We start from the raw sequence: 17830 nt of genomic DNA, 5'->3' as shown, positions 1-17830 counted from the left end.
CGAAGCTCACGTGCATTTGAATACACCGTTTACGTTTCTGGTGGCTTTCAAGGAAATTAATAGTGCATGAAGCTTTCAAGTGCAACAAGAGGTGGCAACACAGTATTTGTCCTGTGTAAAGGCCATAATAACAACATGAACAAGCGCATGCCACAGAATTTAGTTCTCCTCTTGCGAGTGTCAAATCTAGAAAATCTGCTGGCAGTACTGGACCAAGTGTATCATTACGCTAAAAAAATCAGATTACCCGTGTTATTTTCAATTGCACTGGATTTGTATACAAATCTTACAGTCTGAAGATGAACATGAAAGTTTGTTTGTCATCATTTGTTGTTTTGTAGACATATCAGTAATTATTAAGGGAAAATGAGACATCCACGCAAACATAGCTGACTGCTACAAAGGAAACCCAAATGGGTTCCTCGAAAGAAAATCTTCTCAGTTGAACAAAAATTTGTCCAGGTCCGGGACTCGAACCTGGGACCACCGCCTTACACCCATTACTATTACGTCAAAGATATTAATAATGTTAAAGGGCCCCCCACCAGGCCACACAACAAATTTTGATTATATGCTGGAAGTTGTTACGTGCCCTCTAGGGAGCATTCTACTGCAAATATTTTTTCAAATTGGTTCCACAATTGCAGATAGAAATATTTGAAGTGCTGCTGACCAACGATTTCAGGAGGCGAGCTTTACCGCCAACATAGACACTCCCTTCACTTCTCCCTGTTTAGCCTCTGCAAGCAAAATTGCTTCCTTTCGTTCTCCCATACTGGAGCCGGAGGAATGCGTTACGCATATGTCATGGGCCCCGCCTTCCTTTTCGTTTCTCTCTCTTGCATTTTTGCTGTGGGGAGCACTTTCGGCAACAGTCTCGTGCGTGAGCTGTGGCGTTTGTCTCATTTTGCACACTGCATGTTTTTGTATGCTCTGCACAAGAGCACCTGACTAGCAGTGTAAGTCAGGGTCACACAAGCACTGAGGCAGGTGCAAGCAGATCAAAGAGCACACTCACGCACTGAAATCCGGTAAAAAATGGCCGATAGTTTTGTTTCTTGCATGCACAACTGCACAGTGTGGGAACATGCAGACGAAATGGAAGTACCCCAATGTTGCTACGGCACGGAGTAAAAGTAGGACTCTCAGACATTCGGTTTGTAGGTTTTATTATTTCTATAAACATTAGATCATCTAGTGAAGCAACAGATCAAACAAATAACTGCTGTAACCTTTAACAGTTCTCGAAGTCACTTGTCTCAGTGAGTGACGTTTCGGCAATGTGAATTACATAGGCGCACTTGTGCATCTGGCCTCAACTCTCCGGCTGGGAGCACGGCTGCCTTGAGATGAAGGGCGCATGGCATTTGGTTTGAAATTTCAGCTGGTTTCACAACGCGCAGCGGTGTGATACTTTGCAGACCCGATCATCGGCATGCATCGTTTACACTGCGCTTGTCTGTTTAAAATGGCCAAACCTGGTGAGGGGCCCTTTAATGCCCTCTTCACCCTGCTGTTAAATGTTTATTTGTCACCTACACAGACACTGCACGAACATAAAATGTTTGGTAATGTGTTAAAGCAATAAAACGATGGACACCGACCAAAAGAAGTAATAAAAAGAATGAAATCTAAAGGACGTTTCGGCTTCCCTATGGAAGCCTTGTTCACAATGGGATAAATGAAAGTTCATGGAAGCTTATGTATACTTCACAATGTGACTTAAGCAGCGCGTGTATGGCGGGGGGAGGGGTCCCCTCATTTTGATTGAGCGTGTGACATGTTTTTTGTATCTCAAGCGATTCCAGATACAGCCGCAATTTCAATGTTTCTTTTTTGGCCGATAATACTCGAGCGATCCCAGTCAATCTTGTGGCCTGTTGCATCCGTGTTCTCGGCAAGGGCATTCGAAACTGTGCGTTTCTTTTCAACATCTTTCTGATGCTGCCTCAGTCTCTGTTTAAAGTTGCCCGATTCATCGATGTATGCGTAGTCGCAATCTGCGCAGGGTATCTTATAGATGTGTTGCACCATCTTCGCTTATATTATAGTGTTCTAAACCACCTATGTTATTTAAAAGTCCCTTGACAGTTTGACCGACAACTTTAGCAACATTGCAACAGTATTCAGCTAAATTTTGGCGACTTCCTTTTCTTTGTTTAGTGACATGCTTGAAAAAAATTTGGCAGCACTGTATCTGAGAAGCCCTGAAACTTGTGTAAATCTATGAAAAAGCACGAGAAAGCTTGTACGACAGGAAGCTGCTGTCATAAGAAGCCACTAAACAAAGACAACATAGGGGAAATTACTTGTACTTGCTAAATGAATTAAAGAAATGATAAATTAAAGGAAATGAAAATGGATGAAAAAACAACTGGCTGTAGGTGGGGAACAATCCCAGGTCTTCACATTACGCGTGAGCTGATCTTACCAATTAAGCTACCGCGGCGCCATTTTCCCATCCATTTTCTGGGGTATTTATGTTTTACTTAGAACTGACCCTGGGAGTGTTAGCCAGCGCTACCACCCACCACTCACAAACCTTGGCAGCAGATGTGCAACATCCTTTCTGCCGCAGGCGTCATGAGTACGTGATCTTTTTGGGAGAAGGCATCTCGCCAATAAGCCCATACATGCTACCTGAAGGCATCAATATTGCCGTATTCGAGACCCTCCGTATGTAGTGAAGGAAAAAGAAAGAGAACCGAGGGGCCCGGTTTTTATTAATCATATTATAAGACGGCAACATACAATGACACCAAGGGCAACATAGGGGAAATTACTTGTACTTACTGAATGAATTAAAGAAATTATAAATTAAAGGAAATGAAAATGGATGGAAAAACAACTGGCCGCAGGTGGGGAATGATCCCATATCTTCGCATTATGCATGCAATGCTCTTACCAATTGAGCTACCACGGCACTATATACAGTGCATGGGTGCATGGTACGGCACATGTTGGAGAGCAGTGCTGTTTCCTCAAGGATTGCTGCTGGTAGCTTGTTTCACAGGCATTGCACTACATAATTAGTTTCTTGCAGTGACTGTTTCTGAGGCTGAAGCTGAACTTTCCTAGATTTTCAGTGCTCCTTCCATACATAGAAGAATGGAATGCACCTGAAGTGCCTTCTCTAGTGCTGTCAGGCCTTACATTTTCTCCTGCCTTGCTTGACACTATTGGGCTGCCCGCTGGCATGAATGGAAAGCTTTCTCACCCAAATGCTGCTTTCTCTGTTGTCTCTGCCTTTAAGAAGATAATAGTTGGTATGGTCTTGACTTTAATATTTGTAAGTTGGGTATGATAGCATAAAATGGTAGTTATTTATTAGAAAGCATAAAATTGAAATGGGATATTTTGATGATTCCACTGCATGCCATTATCCGTATGTGTCTGGCAGTTTGCCACATTAAAGATGCAATAAGGTAGAAGAGCATATGAGAGCTGCTGCTTGCAGCAAGCAGAATATCTAATAACCTGTGTTATGAAAATGTTGCTAGAGACTGAGTACTGTTCCTAAGGTCTTGAATTAATTAATTAATTAATTAAGCTTTATTTCCCATTTGAACAATGGTGGAGGGTGTGGAAAAGCCTCGAAGAGGTGGCTTGTGTGTTCTATTTCATTCACTAATTTCTTGCAGTAGAACACATTTTAGGGCTAATTGGTTCATAGCTTTCAAAAGATGAAGTGCCAACAGAGACAGCACACTAATGAAGAAAGAACAGTGACTGGACAAGTGCCTTGTCCTGTCATTGTTCTTTCTTCATTAGTGTGCTGTCTCTGTTGGCACTTCATCTTTCGAAAACTAGTCTCTTGAAGTGCCTAACCTGTGGACCTTGCATTTTTGTTGTAATGTTCTGTGCATCACTCCATGTACATTTACTATAAACTATTCTGGCCAGCTTCGCATATCATTGTCCTGACTTAGTTGCTTTATCTTTATTAATCAAGGAATCCGTGGGAAAGTTGTCACAAATGTTTCAACTCTCAAGAGAGCTGTCGCTGAGTGGCAGGAACAACCCAACCTGGCACCGAAACATTTGTGTTGTCCTCGGGTGTATTGCAGAGAAGCTTGCAGGTAAGATTTATTGTGCTGCCCAAAGTTGGTTTTTCTTGCGAAAATAATTTCTCTGAATTACTTAATAGCTTGTGGTGATTCTATGCTTTTCATTTCTTTGACAAATGCCAAGTCAAGGAGCCTAATGTATGGGGGCATTTTTTCAGCAAACTTTCTTTCTACGAATTACACCAGTTTGTGAGACAGATAATTTTTTTCAGTGAAGAAGCAGAACTTTCCTTTATAGGCCATTTATAATGTGTTATAATGAGCATAAAGAGCTATACTAAACTAGTCCGTCCTTTTTGCATGCCAAATTCAAAGGTAACATATAGGGAGTGAGTTCTACGGGTATTACTACCATTACAACTTGTGCACCATATTGTGGGCACTAATTTATCATATTGTGAGAAAGATCAAAATAGTTGTACTGCATCAAAAGATTTTTTTAGACACCTTTGACTATTTAAATCTCAAACCCAAGCTGTACATGTTCTTGCAGACAGTTTTAGCACCATATAAGGGGGGTCCTACTACAGTAATATATCAATAAGCTGAACTCTGTTAAGCTGAACCTGCAGATATGCAAAATCCTTCCAAAGCTTTTGATTTGTTATCCATAGGCCCAGTGTACAAAAAAAAATTCTAGTGCATACCATGAGCCAGGGTAGTCTCGCATTTCAGTTATCCTGACCATCGTAATGACCGCCAACACCAGGACTGCCTCCAGTGTTGCAAATCAAAATGGCTGATGTTACATGAGAGCCTTGTGCTGGCTACACACAGTCAGGAGCAAAGTGCTAGTTCATGGAAACAAGGCAAAATTAATGAAAACATTTTTTCATTGCCATAAGGGCTGTGATACAAGGCATGTCCATGGTGCTGCAGGAGCAAGGAATGACAGGATAGAAAGGCATGGAAACAAAGTCTTTCTTACCATTGGTAAACAAGTCAGGCAGCAACGGTCACTGGAGTCTGGGAGGGAAAGCATACGAGCCTTGTCGGGGCTATGCACAACTCTAGTGGTTTCAGCGACAGTGGATTCACAGTGTAGTGCAAGATCTCATTCATGTTGTGCAAGTTGCATTTAGTTCATGTGTGGGTGTGATTGTAAGCCACTTGAACTTACAGAGAAAGTTGCTGTATTGTTATGGTGCATGAGGCAACATTTTAAAAGTTTCATATACCTCGCATGTTTGATATCTTGAAAAGTGCTATGCCAGGTATCTTGGAAGAAAAAGAGGGGGTAATGAACACTTTCTATGATTGCAAGTTTGCTGCAAAATGGAGGATAATGTGCAGTGCGGCATTCAAAGATTTTGAACACATCCTAATTGCATGGCTCCTCAACACTGTCTCCTAAATCAGCCAGTAAATCAGCCAGAGTTTAAGCGTGAATATTTCGAGCAGCAACAGGTGGCTTGATCACTTCTGCAAAATACAGCTTAGATTCGGCAAAACACGGGGAAGGCGGGAGATGGAAATTCAAGATGATGAGTGAAACAAGGTAAAAGTGGGAGCCATCATTTCGACAGGTGGACTTTTCTTTTTCAAGGCAAGTCAAGACAAGACAAGCCTTGAGAAAGACATGTCCACTTTTCGAAACGTTGGCTCCCGCTTTTACCTTGCGCTCGTTTTGCTCATAGCTTAGTCCTGTAGTTCGTTGCTGGCGAGGTCACAAGACTTTCACTCACTCATAGTGAACTGCATGCTGTTGTTGGTATTATTTTTTTTTCTGGTACAGTTTTTTATTTCCTCTAGTAACAGCTACTCAAATAATCCACGTGTTGTGGGATTATCATGTGAAACTGAACTTCATATGATGAGTTCAACAACTTTCCGGGATACCTTCAGGTTCGGGTTAATGGGAGCCTAGTGTAGTCCATCCAGATCACAGGTGGTTTGCTTCCATTTGCCAAAAATGAGCCATGCTGGTCAACCAGTTTTATGTTACTCAGTTGAGGCATCAGAGGGAGTACTTGCTCTCATTACCTATTTGACTAAGAGTGGAGGCTTGGAAACAGCAGTGCCTGTGATAATTTGTGCTGCCATTTCCCAGATTTAAGGGCTGTTGCTATTTCCCTGAACGTATGGACGTTTTCTGTGTATACATAACAAAGCCACACAAGGGAGACCACGACCTGGTGTGAGGATTGCCAAACACTGCTGCACATAATGTCCTGCTTTGAAGGCTACAAAAGTAATTTTCAGATTGCTTGTGGCACACTGGTGCTATCACTTTGGGCATTTGGCAAATCATGCAGGGTTTAATTTTTAGGTTTCTATTTGTATTGGTGTGCTTAGACATCGAGTATTTGCCATAGAGGGCTTTCATGTTTTTCTTTCTTTATGACCTTTTCTTTTGTTAAGTTTATTGGTGAATTCGAATTGCAAACCAGTTGCGTAATCTATTTTCTTGCTGAGAATGATAAGGATAAAATTTTCAAGGGGAAAAAAGGAAAATGACAACTCTGAAATGTGGTAAGTGCAAGACATGGGTTACCACCATCCATAATTATATTTTCACATGTGTAAAAAAAAGTGATTTCAGCTCTTAAGCGCACAAGACTGTCTAGAAATTGCGATCAGAGTTCACAATCTGTCCATGATAGGGAAGAGAGGAAGCTGCTGTATTATTCGCATGAATGAATTGGTGTGCCATAGGTAAAAAAGTTTACTGTTTCCAATACAGCCCAGATGTCGCAGGAAGATATATTGTTTTCTGTGCATATATTAACATTTTTGTGGCATTTGTGTACTTTAAAAATGATGGCAAGAAATTGTGACTGTATAATGATTAATGTCATAGCGTCTGTTAGTTAAATAGTGCAGGGAAGCAAGAACTTGTCTGTCGCAACTGAAAAGGCACAATATAAATTAGAAACTGTTAGAAATATATTTAGGATATGTCAGGCCATGTGAAATCCAATCCAAAGGCCAGTTCGAACTGTTTTCTGAAGTAAACTAGTGGTCACCATTGAAGGGTGTAAAATATTTTCAGGTAGAAGTTACAAGCTGGAAAGTGTGACATTTGTGAAGTACACAGTCTCAACCCACCCCCTTTTTATGCATGCATACATGTGCACACACACACTTATGACATAAATGAAACTTCTGTTAAATTTGTGGAGCTAATCTAAATTAATTAAAACTTAGGATGTTCATGCAATGCAAGAACAGCCTTTCAAACCAAGCAGCAGAGGAGCTTTTACTTGCTCTATGTATATGTTCATGGTTATACTTATATTTTTGAAGCCTTGGAAGTAGGCACAGTGTTGCAAATATAATTCACTGCAAAAAGTCTGAGCTGCGCTAACTAGGCAGTAACATAATACTTGTTTACATTATGATAAAAAAATTGGAGGACGCTTAAGCTTCGGCTTCAAGAGTGGAATGCGACAGCGTTCCCGTCGGCCCGCCAAGGTGTGTAAGACAACGCATTACGGTGCAGCAATCACTTACGAGGCGCCCGCATCAGACTTTGCACCCACCAATCACGCCGTGAGCGTCGAGCAACGCAGTGTTCTGCACGGCAACAAAACGTGCGCCTGAGCAAGCGGAACGAACCAAAAAACTCAGTGTCTCAGAGGGGGAAACGATCTACGCGAGCCAAACATTGTGATCGGCATGGACAGCTGGGCCGCGACGCGCCTTGCACCGGTCCCCGCACAGCCCCCATGTGCGCATGGCGCGCCACCTGTCGGGGCAGCGCCGTACATTGCGAGGAGGGGTCTTCTGTGTTTGCCGCAAGATGGCTCTGCGTGTGCGGAAAGTGCAGAAGTGTAGCGGAAATGTACTTCGCTACGCGTTTAACTGCGACTTCTGTAATTTACATGCTCATAATTACCGATATACACAGCAGTATAGCTTTCTGCGGCACATTTCTAAGGCAACACCGCATTCACTAGAAGCACTTTTGTCCCACATTGAACCATCGAACTCATGGCTGAGTGGTAGCGTCTCCGTCTCACACTCTGAAGACCTTGGTTCGATTCCCACCCAGCCCATCTTGCAAGTTGTTTTTATTTATTAATTGCCTTCCGGGATTTTTCGCTCACGGCCAACGCCGCCGACACCGGCTTTTCTGCAACACGAGCTCCTTAACGCTGTCGCATTAATACCATGACATATTATATGTAGCTGTTTACATTTGTAGTCACATGTCAGGCAGCACCCAACACATTCTACCTTGAACACATACACACCTACACTTATTCTTTATTTTCAAGTGGTTGGGGGTGGGATTGATGGTAGCGGAACCTGTTGAAAAATTTTTGAACACCTGATTATTGCACTTTGTGCATTTCTACATAGTTTCCAGTGGCAGAGTTGGTTATGTGCACACATTATGCAGCATGACAGCCAAAACATGATGTTTTTCTGAGGCTTTTCTGCAACACGAGCTCCTTAACGCTGTCGCATTAATACCATGACATATTATATGTAGCTGTTTACATTTGTAGTCACATGTCAGGCAGCACCCAACACATTCTACCTTGAACACATACACACCTACACTTATTCTTTATTTTCAAGTGGTTGGGGGTGGGATTTGGTAGTGGCACCTGTTGAAAAATTTTTGAACACCTGATTATTGCACTTTGTGCATTTCTACATAGTTTCCAGTGGCAGAGTTGGTTATGTGCACACATTATGCAGCATGACAGCCAAAACATGATGTTTACCCCACATACATTTTATAAAGGCAACTTGTGGGTGGTCTGTGAATGCGAATGTAACTGTGGTGCAGAGGAGGAGTACCTAAAACCTCTGCAGTAAAATTTACTGCAAGGCCAAGACAAATCCCTGCCTCCAACCTGAAAAGTGCTTCAAGCAGTGGCACAAAATAGTTGGCTGTTCCTAATGAAATAAAGAAGTTATTATGCCTTTCTGCAAAAGCAGTAGCACTTCTGTGCTGTTTCTGAAAGTTATTGGCCAGAGCAGCTGCAAAGGAGGTTAAAGTATATGATTGCATACGGTTGACACTGTATTGTGGCATGAGGTTTTTATTAGTTTGCTTTCACCATGCAGACACTTTAATGTGAAGTTCAGTCATTTATTTCTGGCATCTTTTTTTTTTCTTCCTTTAATTTCTTACTTTCTTGAATGCATAAACAGGACCAAGCAGTGTTGCACTTCTGACGGAAGATACACTTGAATACCTCATTGCAAATTTGGTGAGTGAATTGTGTTCAAGCTTTGTTTCCCTACATTTTCCCAATAAATTAAGAGAAAAAGCTAAGTAATCCAAGAGGATATTTTTAATCTAAAGTAACATAATGTGGAGACAGATACTTATAAAGGGAGACTATGAGTAGTACTGCCCCAGCCATTGATTTCTTAGGCCAAAGCGTGGATGTGACCCTAGTGGCAACCTGCTACAGCATCTCTACTCTTTAACTCTTTCTGTACCGTGCCCATTGGGCATTGTTAGCCCGTTAAAGATGGTTTGAAGCGCCCCTCTCAAGACTTTCCGCGCCACTCGTGGACACACTGCGCTATCGGACGTGAAGGAGGAGAACTATATTCTTGTTTGCTAAGCAGTTCGCTTTTTCCTTGCCAGGCATTAAATTTTTTAATGCACTCCGAAGTTTCGCAACCGTCACAGTAGAAAGCAAAAATGGGTGTCTTTGGGAGCGGCGTGCATGCTTTGAAAGATCACAGATCTTGTGATTCCGCTGTGTCTGCTGCTGATTTTATCAATGGAATGAGCAGCAGCGAGTCAGAAGATGCTGCCTTTTCATCGTACTTTCACTCTGAGAGCGACGACAATGCAAGCCAGCCCGGAACATCGGTGGCCACAGCCCGGCTTGCTAAACTATAGTGCTTGCACTTAAATTTTTGCAGTGGGATACCTGTTCAATGAAAAATTTCGATTGTTAGGGGGGGGGGGGAGGTAGTGGCTATTAGACGGCAATACATTTTGTGTATCTCATAATTTTTGTTACATTTTTTTCTTAGTAGATACAAGCATGTCTTTACAAATTTTGTTCAATTTTATCCCACAATCTTGATTCTGGCAATTTGTATCATATTTTATGACATACATGGCGTTAATAAAACTTTTACGCGGGAAAAATGCATTCATTCTGATTCTTTTTAAATGTATTACACAAAATATTTAGTGCACTAATTCATCCAGAAAAAAAAAATCTGGCATAACCTACAAAAAACGCCTATTTTTCACGTGAAAGAGTTAATGACGACTGACATCCATTGCTTGCTGTCATATTATGATACATTCGGTTGGTCGTTTTTGAGTAGTCCAGGGTGCTCTGGCGACACATGTTACATTCAGCCCTGTCCAAAATCAAGTGCTTGGAACGCATTCGGCAAGTTCTTTCAGAAATTTACACTCCAGCTCAAAGCTCTTTGAGGCACTCTCAACTTCAACCTGGGAGCACGACCAAGATCTGGTGGAGTTCCAGTCACGTGGTTCTGCTGTATGGCATCTGCCGCAGCGGTAGTGGGCAAGCGCCTAGGCACCAGTGTGCCTTGTTTGTTTACAACAGAAAAAGTGCTGACGTGCTTTCTCTTTTGGTGTCTAATTGCTTGGTGATGCTTGGTAATGCCTGGTAATGCTTGGTGATGTCTCAACTCCCATGACAACACCAAGAGCAGTTTTTTTTTTTAATCTGGCACGGAGGTTGATGTCCTGCAGTGGATGCAGATGTGGCATGCTATTTACTGTATTTAGTACGCTGCTTATGCATCATTCTTTAGATACTCGGCAAACAAAAAAAATAAAAATTGTGCCACTTCTCTACTCTTTTAGTCCATTGTCTTTATGTGCTGTATTGGCGGCGAGGAGTTACGGAGTCGCCATCTGTTGGAAGTACCTCCCTTGTGTAGTGTGAGGAATCGCGCGGCGCGCTCCTTATGGGTTTCGCTTACGGCGCTCAATAAAAACGCCACTTGGCAGCCCTCCTGGGCATTTATGTAGGTACTATCAAGACGAGGGAAGTTTTTGACTGTCAATATAATAATCTTGGGCAAACTGAAAGCATGGAATCGTTTCCAGACGCTATCTCTTTACCGAATACGCACAGTGAATGCCACTGTGCGCGGTCGCCGCGATTGAGTCTCCCGAACCGGCTTTTTGCGTGAAAGGTAGCCAAACGCTGAGAGTAAACAATCTGAAATATGTTGTTAGAGTGGGCTGTCTGTATAACCAAATGGGGCACAACAGAATGGAGCCTCAATCTAGCGATCGCAAAGGTTCGCAGCGACCGACTACGCGTCTGCATGCATGTCCGCGCACAATGTTTTGCTTTCGCTGTGAGCGCGTTTTCGCACCATGCCGTGAGCTTTAGGCCGCAGCAAATGAGCATTTGACTGTACACTAGCAACCATTGTTGCGTGGACGCTATCAGAACTGTTCAAAAATAATTCCGTTATAGAGACTTCGACACCTAGCTACGGCGACTTTGATTTGCCGTCGCGACGATTCAATCTTTTTTTGTCTTCTTAATTCTTGGACATTTCAATATTATTTCTAAAGTTGGGTCGCACTGTATGTTTATCGGTCTTCTCAGCGCGCGATTTCCCTCTGCTTGTTTTTCGTAATTCAGTACATTAATTTATAACACAAACATGGCCATATGCCGTGCCTTTGTTTAATGTGCGTCTTACCGCTCCCTTTCCAATCCAGTGAACTTGCCAGTATCTAGCATCAACAAGTTCATAGACCAAACCGTCATGACATCAGCCAGGCAGTGGGCGCAGGCGAGCGTCTCGGTGCGCCTTTTCTGCTACTCACCGAACATCACGCAGTCCCGGCGCCGTAGCAGAAATCTTCCTCGTGTCTGTGTTTGCTGCATACTCAAGTTGTAGCCGATGGCTGTCTGCCGGTTCTAAGTTTCGCCAGCCAAGCTTCACGCAGCTCCTTGCCCTGCGGCTACGTGTGAATAAGGCTGACACCGGGCTCCGTTGCGTACGTCCGGCACTGCGACACCGAGCAGTAGCCTACAATGCTGCACGCCTCCAAAGGCAGCCACTACCTATTATAGTACTTTCAAATGTTGTCAAGTAGACACCCAAGGTGGTAAAGCCTCACCACTTAATCAGAACCGCGGCGTAGGTGGGACTTTAAACTTGCGTTTTCAACTCGCTTTGGCGCTTCCGAAGCAGCCGACACGGCCGCTGTGTCCACGTGATCCCTCATGCCACGTCACGCTGATGGTGGCGCTAGCTTTTCCAGTGGTGGAGCTCGCTGCCAATACGACACATGGTCATATCAAACCAAGTAGCCACATTTCAGAAAAAAACATTATTTGGTGATTCTCCACTAAAGAGTGGTTATAAGAGCCCTTCAAGTGTGCTAAGTAATGAAGAAATTAAAGTGTAAATTTTTATTGACCTTTTATGCAAAAAGTCAATACGAAGCAATTTGGCACTAATGTAGTAAAATAAGCAAATTATGCATTTAGCTAGGATGTTTGCCATTTGATTAATGTAATCCATGTTATTGCCAAAAAATTAAACTAAAGAAATATCTGCCATTTTGGCCATTTCAAATGAAGCATCACAATATTTATTATTTGGTTTTCGTGATCACAGTTCACTATGCAGCTCCGAGTTTCTACACAGCACTACAAGCCTCCGAGTTTCTGCTCCATATGTTAGCACAGGTAGAATGCGATGATTGTACACTTTTCAATGACAGTGGTAAGTGCCCTGTCAGGATTTGGTAATGCCTTCCGTATGCACTCCAACCCATTTTTATTCTGTAAATTTCCTTCTCATGATCAGGGTCCCCTATGAGTAATTAACCTAGATAAACTTACTCCTGCGGATTCTAGAGACTGACTGGCGATCATGAATTTTTGTTTCCTTGCCAGGCTATTAAACATTATCTTTGTCGTTTGTATATTGAACCCTGCTCTTACACTTTCTCGGTTAAGGTCCTCAATCATTTGTTGCAATTCATCCCCTGTGTTGCTGGACATGACTGTCATCTGTAAACCAAAGGTTGCTAACATATTTGCCGTTGATTCTCATTCCTAAGCCTTCCCAATCTAATAGCTTGAATACGTCTTCTAAGCATGCTGTGAATAGCAGTGGAGAGATTGTGTCTCTTTGCCTGACCCTTTTCTTCATAGGCAAGACCCAAGGTAGGTGTGGAATCTTTGAAGATATTTCCCAAAATAGTCGCGAATGCATTCTGTACTCCTAGATTACGGAATACCTCCATGACTGCTGGTATTTCTACTGAATGAAATGCCTTTTCATAATCTATGAAAGCCATATAGAGAGATTGGTTGTACTCCGCATATTTCTCAGTTACCTGATTGATTACATGGATGTGATCCATTGTAGAATATCCCTTCTTGAAGCTAACCTGTTCTCTTAATTGATTGAAGTCAAATGTTGCCTTTATTCTATTGGAAATTATCTTGGTGAATATTTTATACAATACTGAAAGCAATTTAATGGGTCTATAATACTTCAATTCTTTAATGTCTCCCTTATGGATTAGTGTAATGTTGGCATTCTTCCAGCACTCTGGAACATTTGAAGTCGTGAGGCATTGTGAATAAAGGGTGGCAAGCCTTTCAAGCATAATATCTCCTCCATCTTTGATTAAATCGACGGTTATTTCATCTTGTCCTGCCACTTTTCCCCAGGACATGTCTTCGGTAATCTTTGGTGTTATTCGGTAATCACACTATGTGGCTTCAATTCCTCAAATATGTATTAAATCATGAACTATATGATCTTTTAACATGGCCAGTGCAAAACGCATTCGAAGTGAAGCACGGATTCATGGCATAAGGTGTACATTACCACCACCACGGAGGTGGTGGTAGCATAGTATGTCAAATTGGTTATGTGCAAGTCTGTCAGTCCAGTGCACTGCTTGTAGGCCCCTCTGCGACAGTCTTGCCAAAAGCAGCACGTATTAGGCACTCAAAGGAATGATAGGCAAGAGGAGGTGAGAGGGGCACTATGCATTCTGGAAGATTCCCTATTGTATGCAGGGAAGGAGTGTGAAGGACGAAAGAATGGCTGATATGGTGCTGTGGGCTTGCATCCTTCTGTGACATTGTCATGGTGCAGCTTGCAGCCACTGCACCAGGCCGATTGTTGTGTGCATCAGCAGTCTGTGATGTAATTAGGAGTTCTGCTCAAAAGACCATATGCCGCAAAGACATGATTCACTTACATGTGTGCTGAACTGGTCACATTAAAATATATCATTAATCAGTTGTTATGGGTTCAAAGAATTGAGGCCCTATACCATGATTTTGGAGTCAGCAGCTATCTAATAAAGTACTCTTAAAGTCTTAAATATTGATGGTATTGTTACCTGCAGGAAAGGTGCTCTTAATAATTCACAGTGGATATAGTCATTAGTGAGTGAAATGCAATTCATGCATTGAAAGCAAGGAATGTTTCTCTACAATGTTAATAAATACTGTAATCGGTGCTTACACAAGAGACCAAGAGGTGTCCTTTTCAAGACAATGCAAAATTTGGCTGGCTGGTAAATGACTCCCATATAACAAATAGGAACCACATAACCACATGACTACTGAATTTTGGAAGAATGAGGAGTATTGAAAAGCAATCCTATGTTTTGTTGCCAAAGGTTGCTTGTGTAGGCTTGAAAATACCAAGAAACCTAAAGCAAGCGTTTGACAGGTTGATTTCATTTTGATAGTATTGCAACACCATGCCCTCTTTCAGAAGTTACTTGTAAAGGTCTGATGAAGATATAAGAAAGAAAAAGAAAAATAACCAGCATTAAACTGGCAGGTTTCATCTTGTTATAGTGTTTATGTATGTCAATTTGTATCAGTCACCTGTGTAAGGCTAATGTCGATGTTGTCATGCTGTCTCAGTGCTTTCTGTTATAACTAGCAGTTAGGCATTACACTTTGGAATTCAAACTATGTTTCACTAATAATATCTCTAATAACTGGAGTAGGTGTTTCAGCTTTAATAGTGCCCTCAAAAATTTTAATAAATAAAGTTTCTGCTAGAGTGTGCAAAATTTGTATTGCTTTAGAGCCTTGTTTAAACATTGATATGTTTTGAAAACAGCATCATTAGCATTGTTGTGTGTGTGTGTTCCTTTTCTTTTTCTCAATTATTTTGCAGGATCCCATCACATGCAACACACTTGTGATCTTGTTCTCACTTATTGCCTTGGAGAAATTTGCTCAAACAAGTGAGTTTTTTTGCAACCTAGTTTAGATTTTTTTTTTTTTTTTGCAATGCTGTGATACAGAATTGAAAATTCACAACTGTGCTATAGAAAGTATGTATAGTCCATAGTTATCATGCATCTATTCTACTATGCGCTTTGTTCACTAGGCACGCTGTGCTGTGGCCTGCCCTTGCTTTAAAGGGGCCTCTGCAGCACTTCATCGAAGTCGCAAAAAACATTTTACATGAAAGGACACAATTTTAGAAATATTTTGCAGCAAAAAGTATTTCAATGCATTCAGTAGAAGAAGAATTATCCATAATCATAGAGTCCCTTTGTCCCCTCTGCAGTGCTCCCGCTCCGTCATCGTTGGCTTGCACTGCAGAGGCTATGGTGGAGAGCGGCAGTGCCTTCAACGCTCTGCCCACTGAATGTAATGGTGGTGCTCTATATCAATTAGGATTTAGATGTTGACGTATATATCTCTAGTTATGGTTTTGGAGCCTACAGTGCACTAATAAACTCTGGCGAAAATATGGAGGTTGTCACCTAATCAGGCTTGCTGAAGCTGCCCGTCGTAAGGTACCTGGTGCAGTGCATTTTTTCCACTAATCTCCATCTTCACAGCCAATAACTACACACAGATGTTGCATTTCTGTGTTCATTTACAGCAAATGGCCACTGAAGCATGTCTCGCACAAATTACACAACTGCAGAAACAACAAATGCCATGTTTGCACTGTACGTCTCATGGGCGCCAATGTGCGCACAAATTCTATACACAAAGCAAAAGATGCCCTTGAACGTGCAGATGCACACTGTGGTAGCAATCAGCAAAACTTCAACGACGCCACAATCTTGCACTGTGGCGGAGGTGGCACAACTTGAACAGACAACAGTCACCGAAAACCGGAAATACAAAATTGAATTTTTATGTAGACATTCTGAACGCAGTGGTACTTTACAATTTTTTAGTACATAAAGTATCATGAACAATGTTACTGTTAAACACTTTTGTGGTCATTGATCAAGTTGATATTGCTTGCGACGTTTTCACACATCTAGCCAATAGTCGTATAAGGGCACCATGGTGTCATTTTGCTCAGTTTAGATGGCCGGTTTTTACAGAGGCATTGTGCGTTTCCGGCTGCATGGAATTGAGCAATATTTGGCTCAGATGTTCACGAAGCATTCTCCCATTTCCAGTATGAGTTATTTGCTACGCTTAACATGTCTTTCAGGGCCCCTTCAAATTTTCATTTTTCTGACTTCATTAGCTGTGCACTCCTCCTAAAGCACTGAATGCTTAGAACATCCGCCATGTTGGCTTAGCTGCTATGGTGTTGTGCTGCTAGCATGAGCATGAGGGCGCGGAATGAAATCCCAGCCATACTAGCCGCCCAAATATGCAAAACCGCCCGTGTCCTGTGCCTTGGGGCCATGTTAAAGATCCCTGGTGGTCAAAACTAATCTGGAGTCTCCCGCTATGGCTTGCTTCATAATGAAATCGTGGATTAGGCACATAACATCCAAAAATTAAATTCAACTGAATGCTTATTTTTGGTGAAGTAAACATTAGGTCGATTCTATGAGTGACCAAGAAAGTACTGCATGTCCTGCTGAGAATTCAGAGCTTCTTCCACAAAGGCACCTGCCCTTCATCACTCTCTGCTCAAAAAGGATTTTCCTTTGTGCACTGATAAAGGAAGGCACTGTCATATCTCAGCTATAAAAAGCCAACAGTGCACTGTTGTCAGGTGCGTCCAGCCAGAAGGGGTTGGGAAAGGCAACAAAGATACCAAGGAAACTTGCCACCATGCCGAAAGTATGGAGAATTGCTGCAGCAGAAAGTAGAGCTGATGACATGCTGGGACTTGCTGCTTGGACAAAAGTACAGTATGGGGAAGAGACCAGGGTGCTTACCGATGAGTGCGCATACAAACATTCATACAAATATGCTGGTGGCACTTTGAGGTTGGCTGTTCATCTAGAAAGCAGTGTGGTCTCACTTTGAGGTTGGCTGTTCATCTAGAAAGCAGTGTGGTCTTTTCTCGGTGGCGGCATTTTGTAACACCTTGCTGCAGACCGGAAATGGGTGATGACGAGCTATTGTCAAGTGAATACAGAACATGTAAGGGACGTAAGTAATGATGATTGGCTGATGTGTGTATGACTAAGTTTCTTTGAGGTGTGTTTACCACTGCATTGTTAGGTTGTAACTGACTGTAGCAGTAGTAAATGTGCAGCTAAATGCAAAACTCTTAAGTTTCACTTAAGTGATGACATATGGTGGCAGGTTCAGTGCATTGCTGATGTGATTGGGCGGGGGGGGGGGGGGGGCGAAGCACTTAAAAAACTTTATTTTTTAAACAATCTGAACGAAATTTGCACAGTTGATGTATTTTCGCCAGCTGATCTCAAAACTGAAATAATCTTTTTTTTTCTGTGATAAATATTTTTTGTGACATCTAAAATAGGATGTTCTTTGCTTAGGGCCTAATTGGTTAATTGAAAGCAATTTGCATGGCAACGTACAGCACATGGAATTGATTCCGAATGTTGATAGTGTGTTGTAAGCTATAAATCATTGTTTTAGGCCATTATGAAGTGAAGTTATAGG

At 42.1% G+C, this 17830-nt stretch overlaps 1 protein-coding gene across 3 annotated transcripts in view; it reads left to right on the top strand.

Annotated features, from left to right (window-relative positions):
• Positions 1–17830, top strand: part of LOC135911028 (RING finger and SPRY domain-containing protein 1-like) — a 76444-nt gene that overhangs the window by 6981 nt on the left and 51633 nt on the right. For all 3 annotated transcript variants that reach the window (XM_065443121.2, XM_065443123.2, XM_065443122.1), the window contains exons 4-6: positions 3953–4079; positions 9177–9235; positions 15162–15231. In XM_065443121.2, the coding sequence (XP_065299193.1) occupies positions 3953–4079; positions 9177–9235; positions 15162–15231 (256 nt within the window). The remainder of the gene's footprint in view (positions 1–3952; positions 4080–9176; positions 9236–15161; positions 15232–17830) is intronic.

Source organism: Dermacentor albipictus, chromosome 1 (assembly GCF_038994185.2).
Source record: "Dermacentor albipictus isolate Rhodes 1998 colony chromosome 1, USDA_Dalb.pri_finalv2, whole genome shotgun sequence".
Classification (NCBI taxonomy): Eukaryota; Metazoa; Arthropoda; class Arachnida; order Ixodida; family Ixodidae; genus Dermacentor; species Dermacentor albipictus.
The sequence above is the reverse complement of the archived record's forward strand: the minus strand, read 5'-3'. Positions and strand labels throughout refer to the sequence as shown.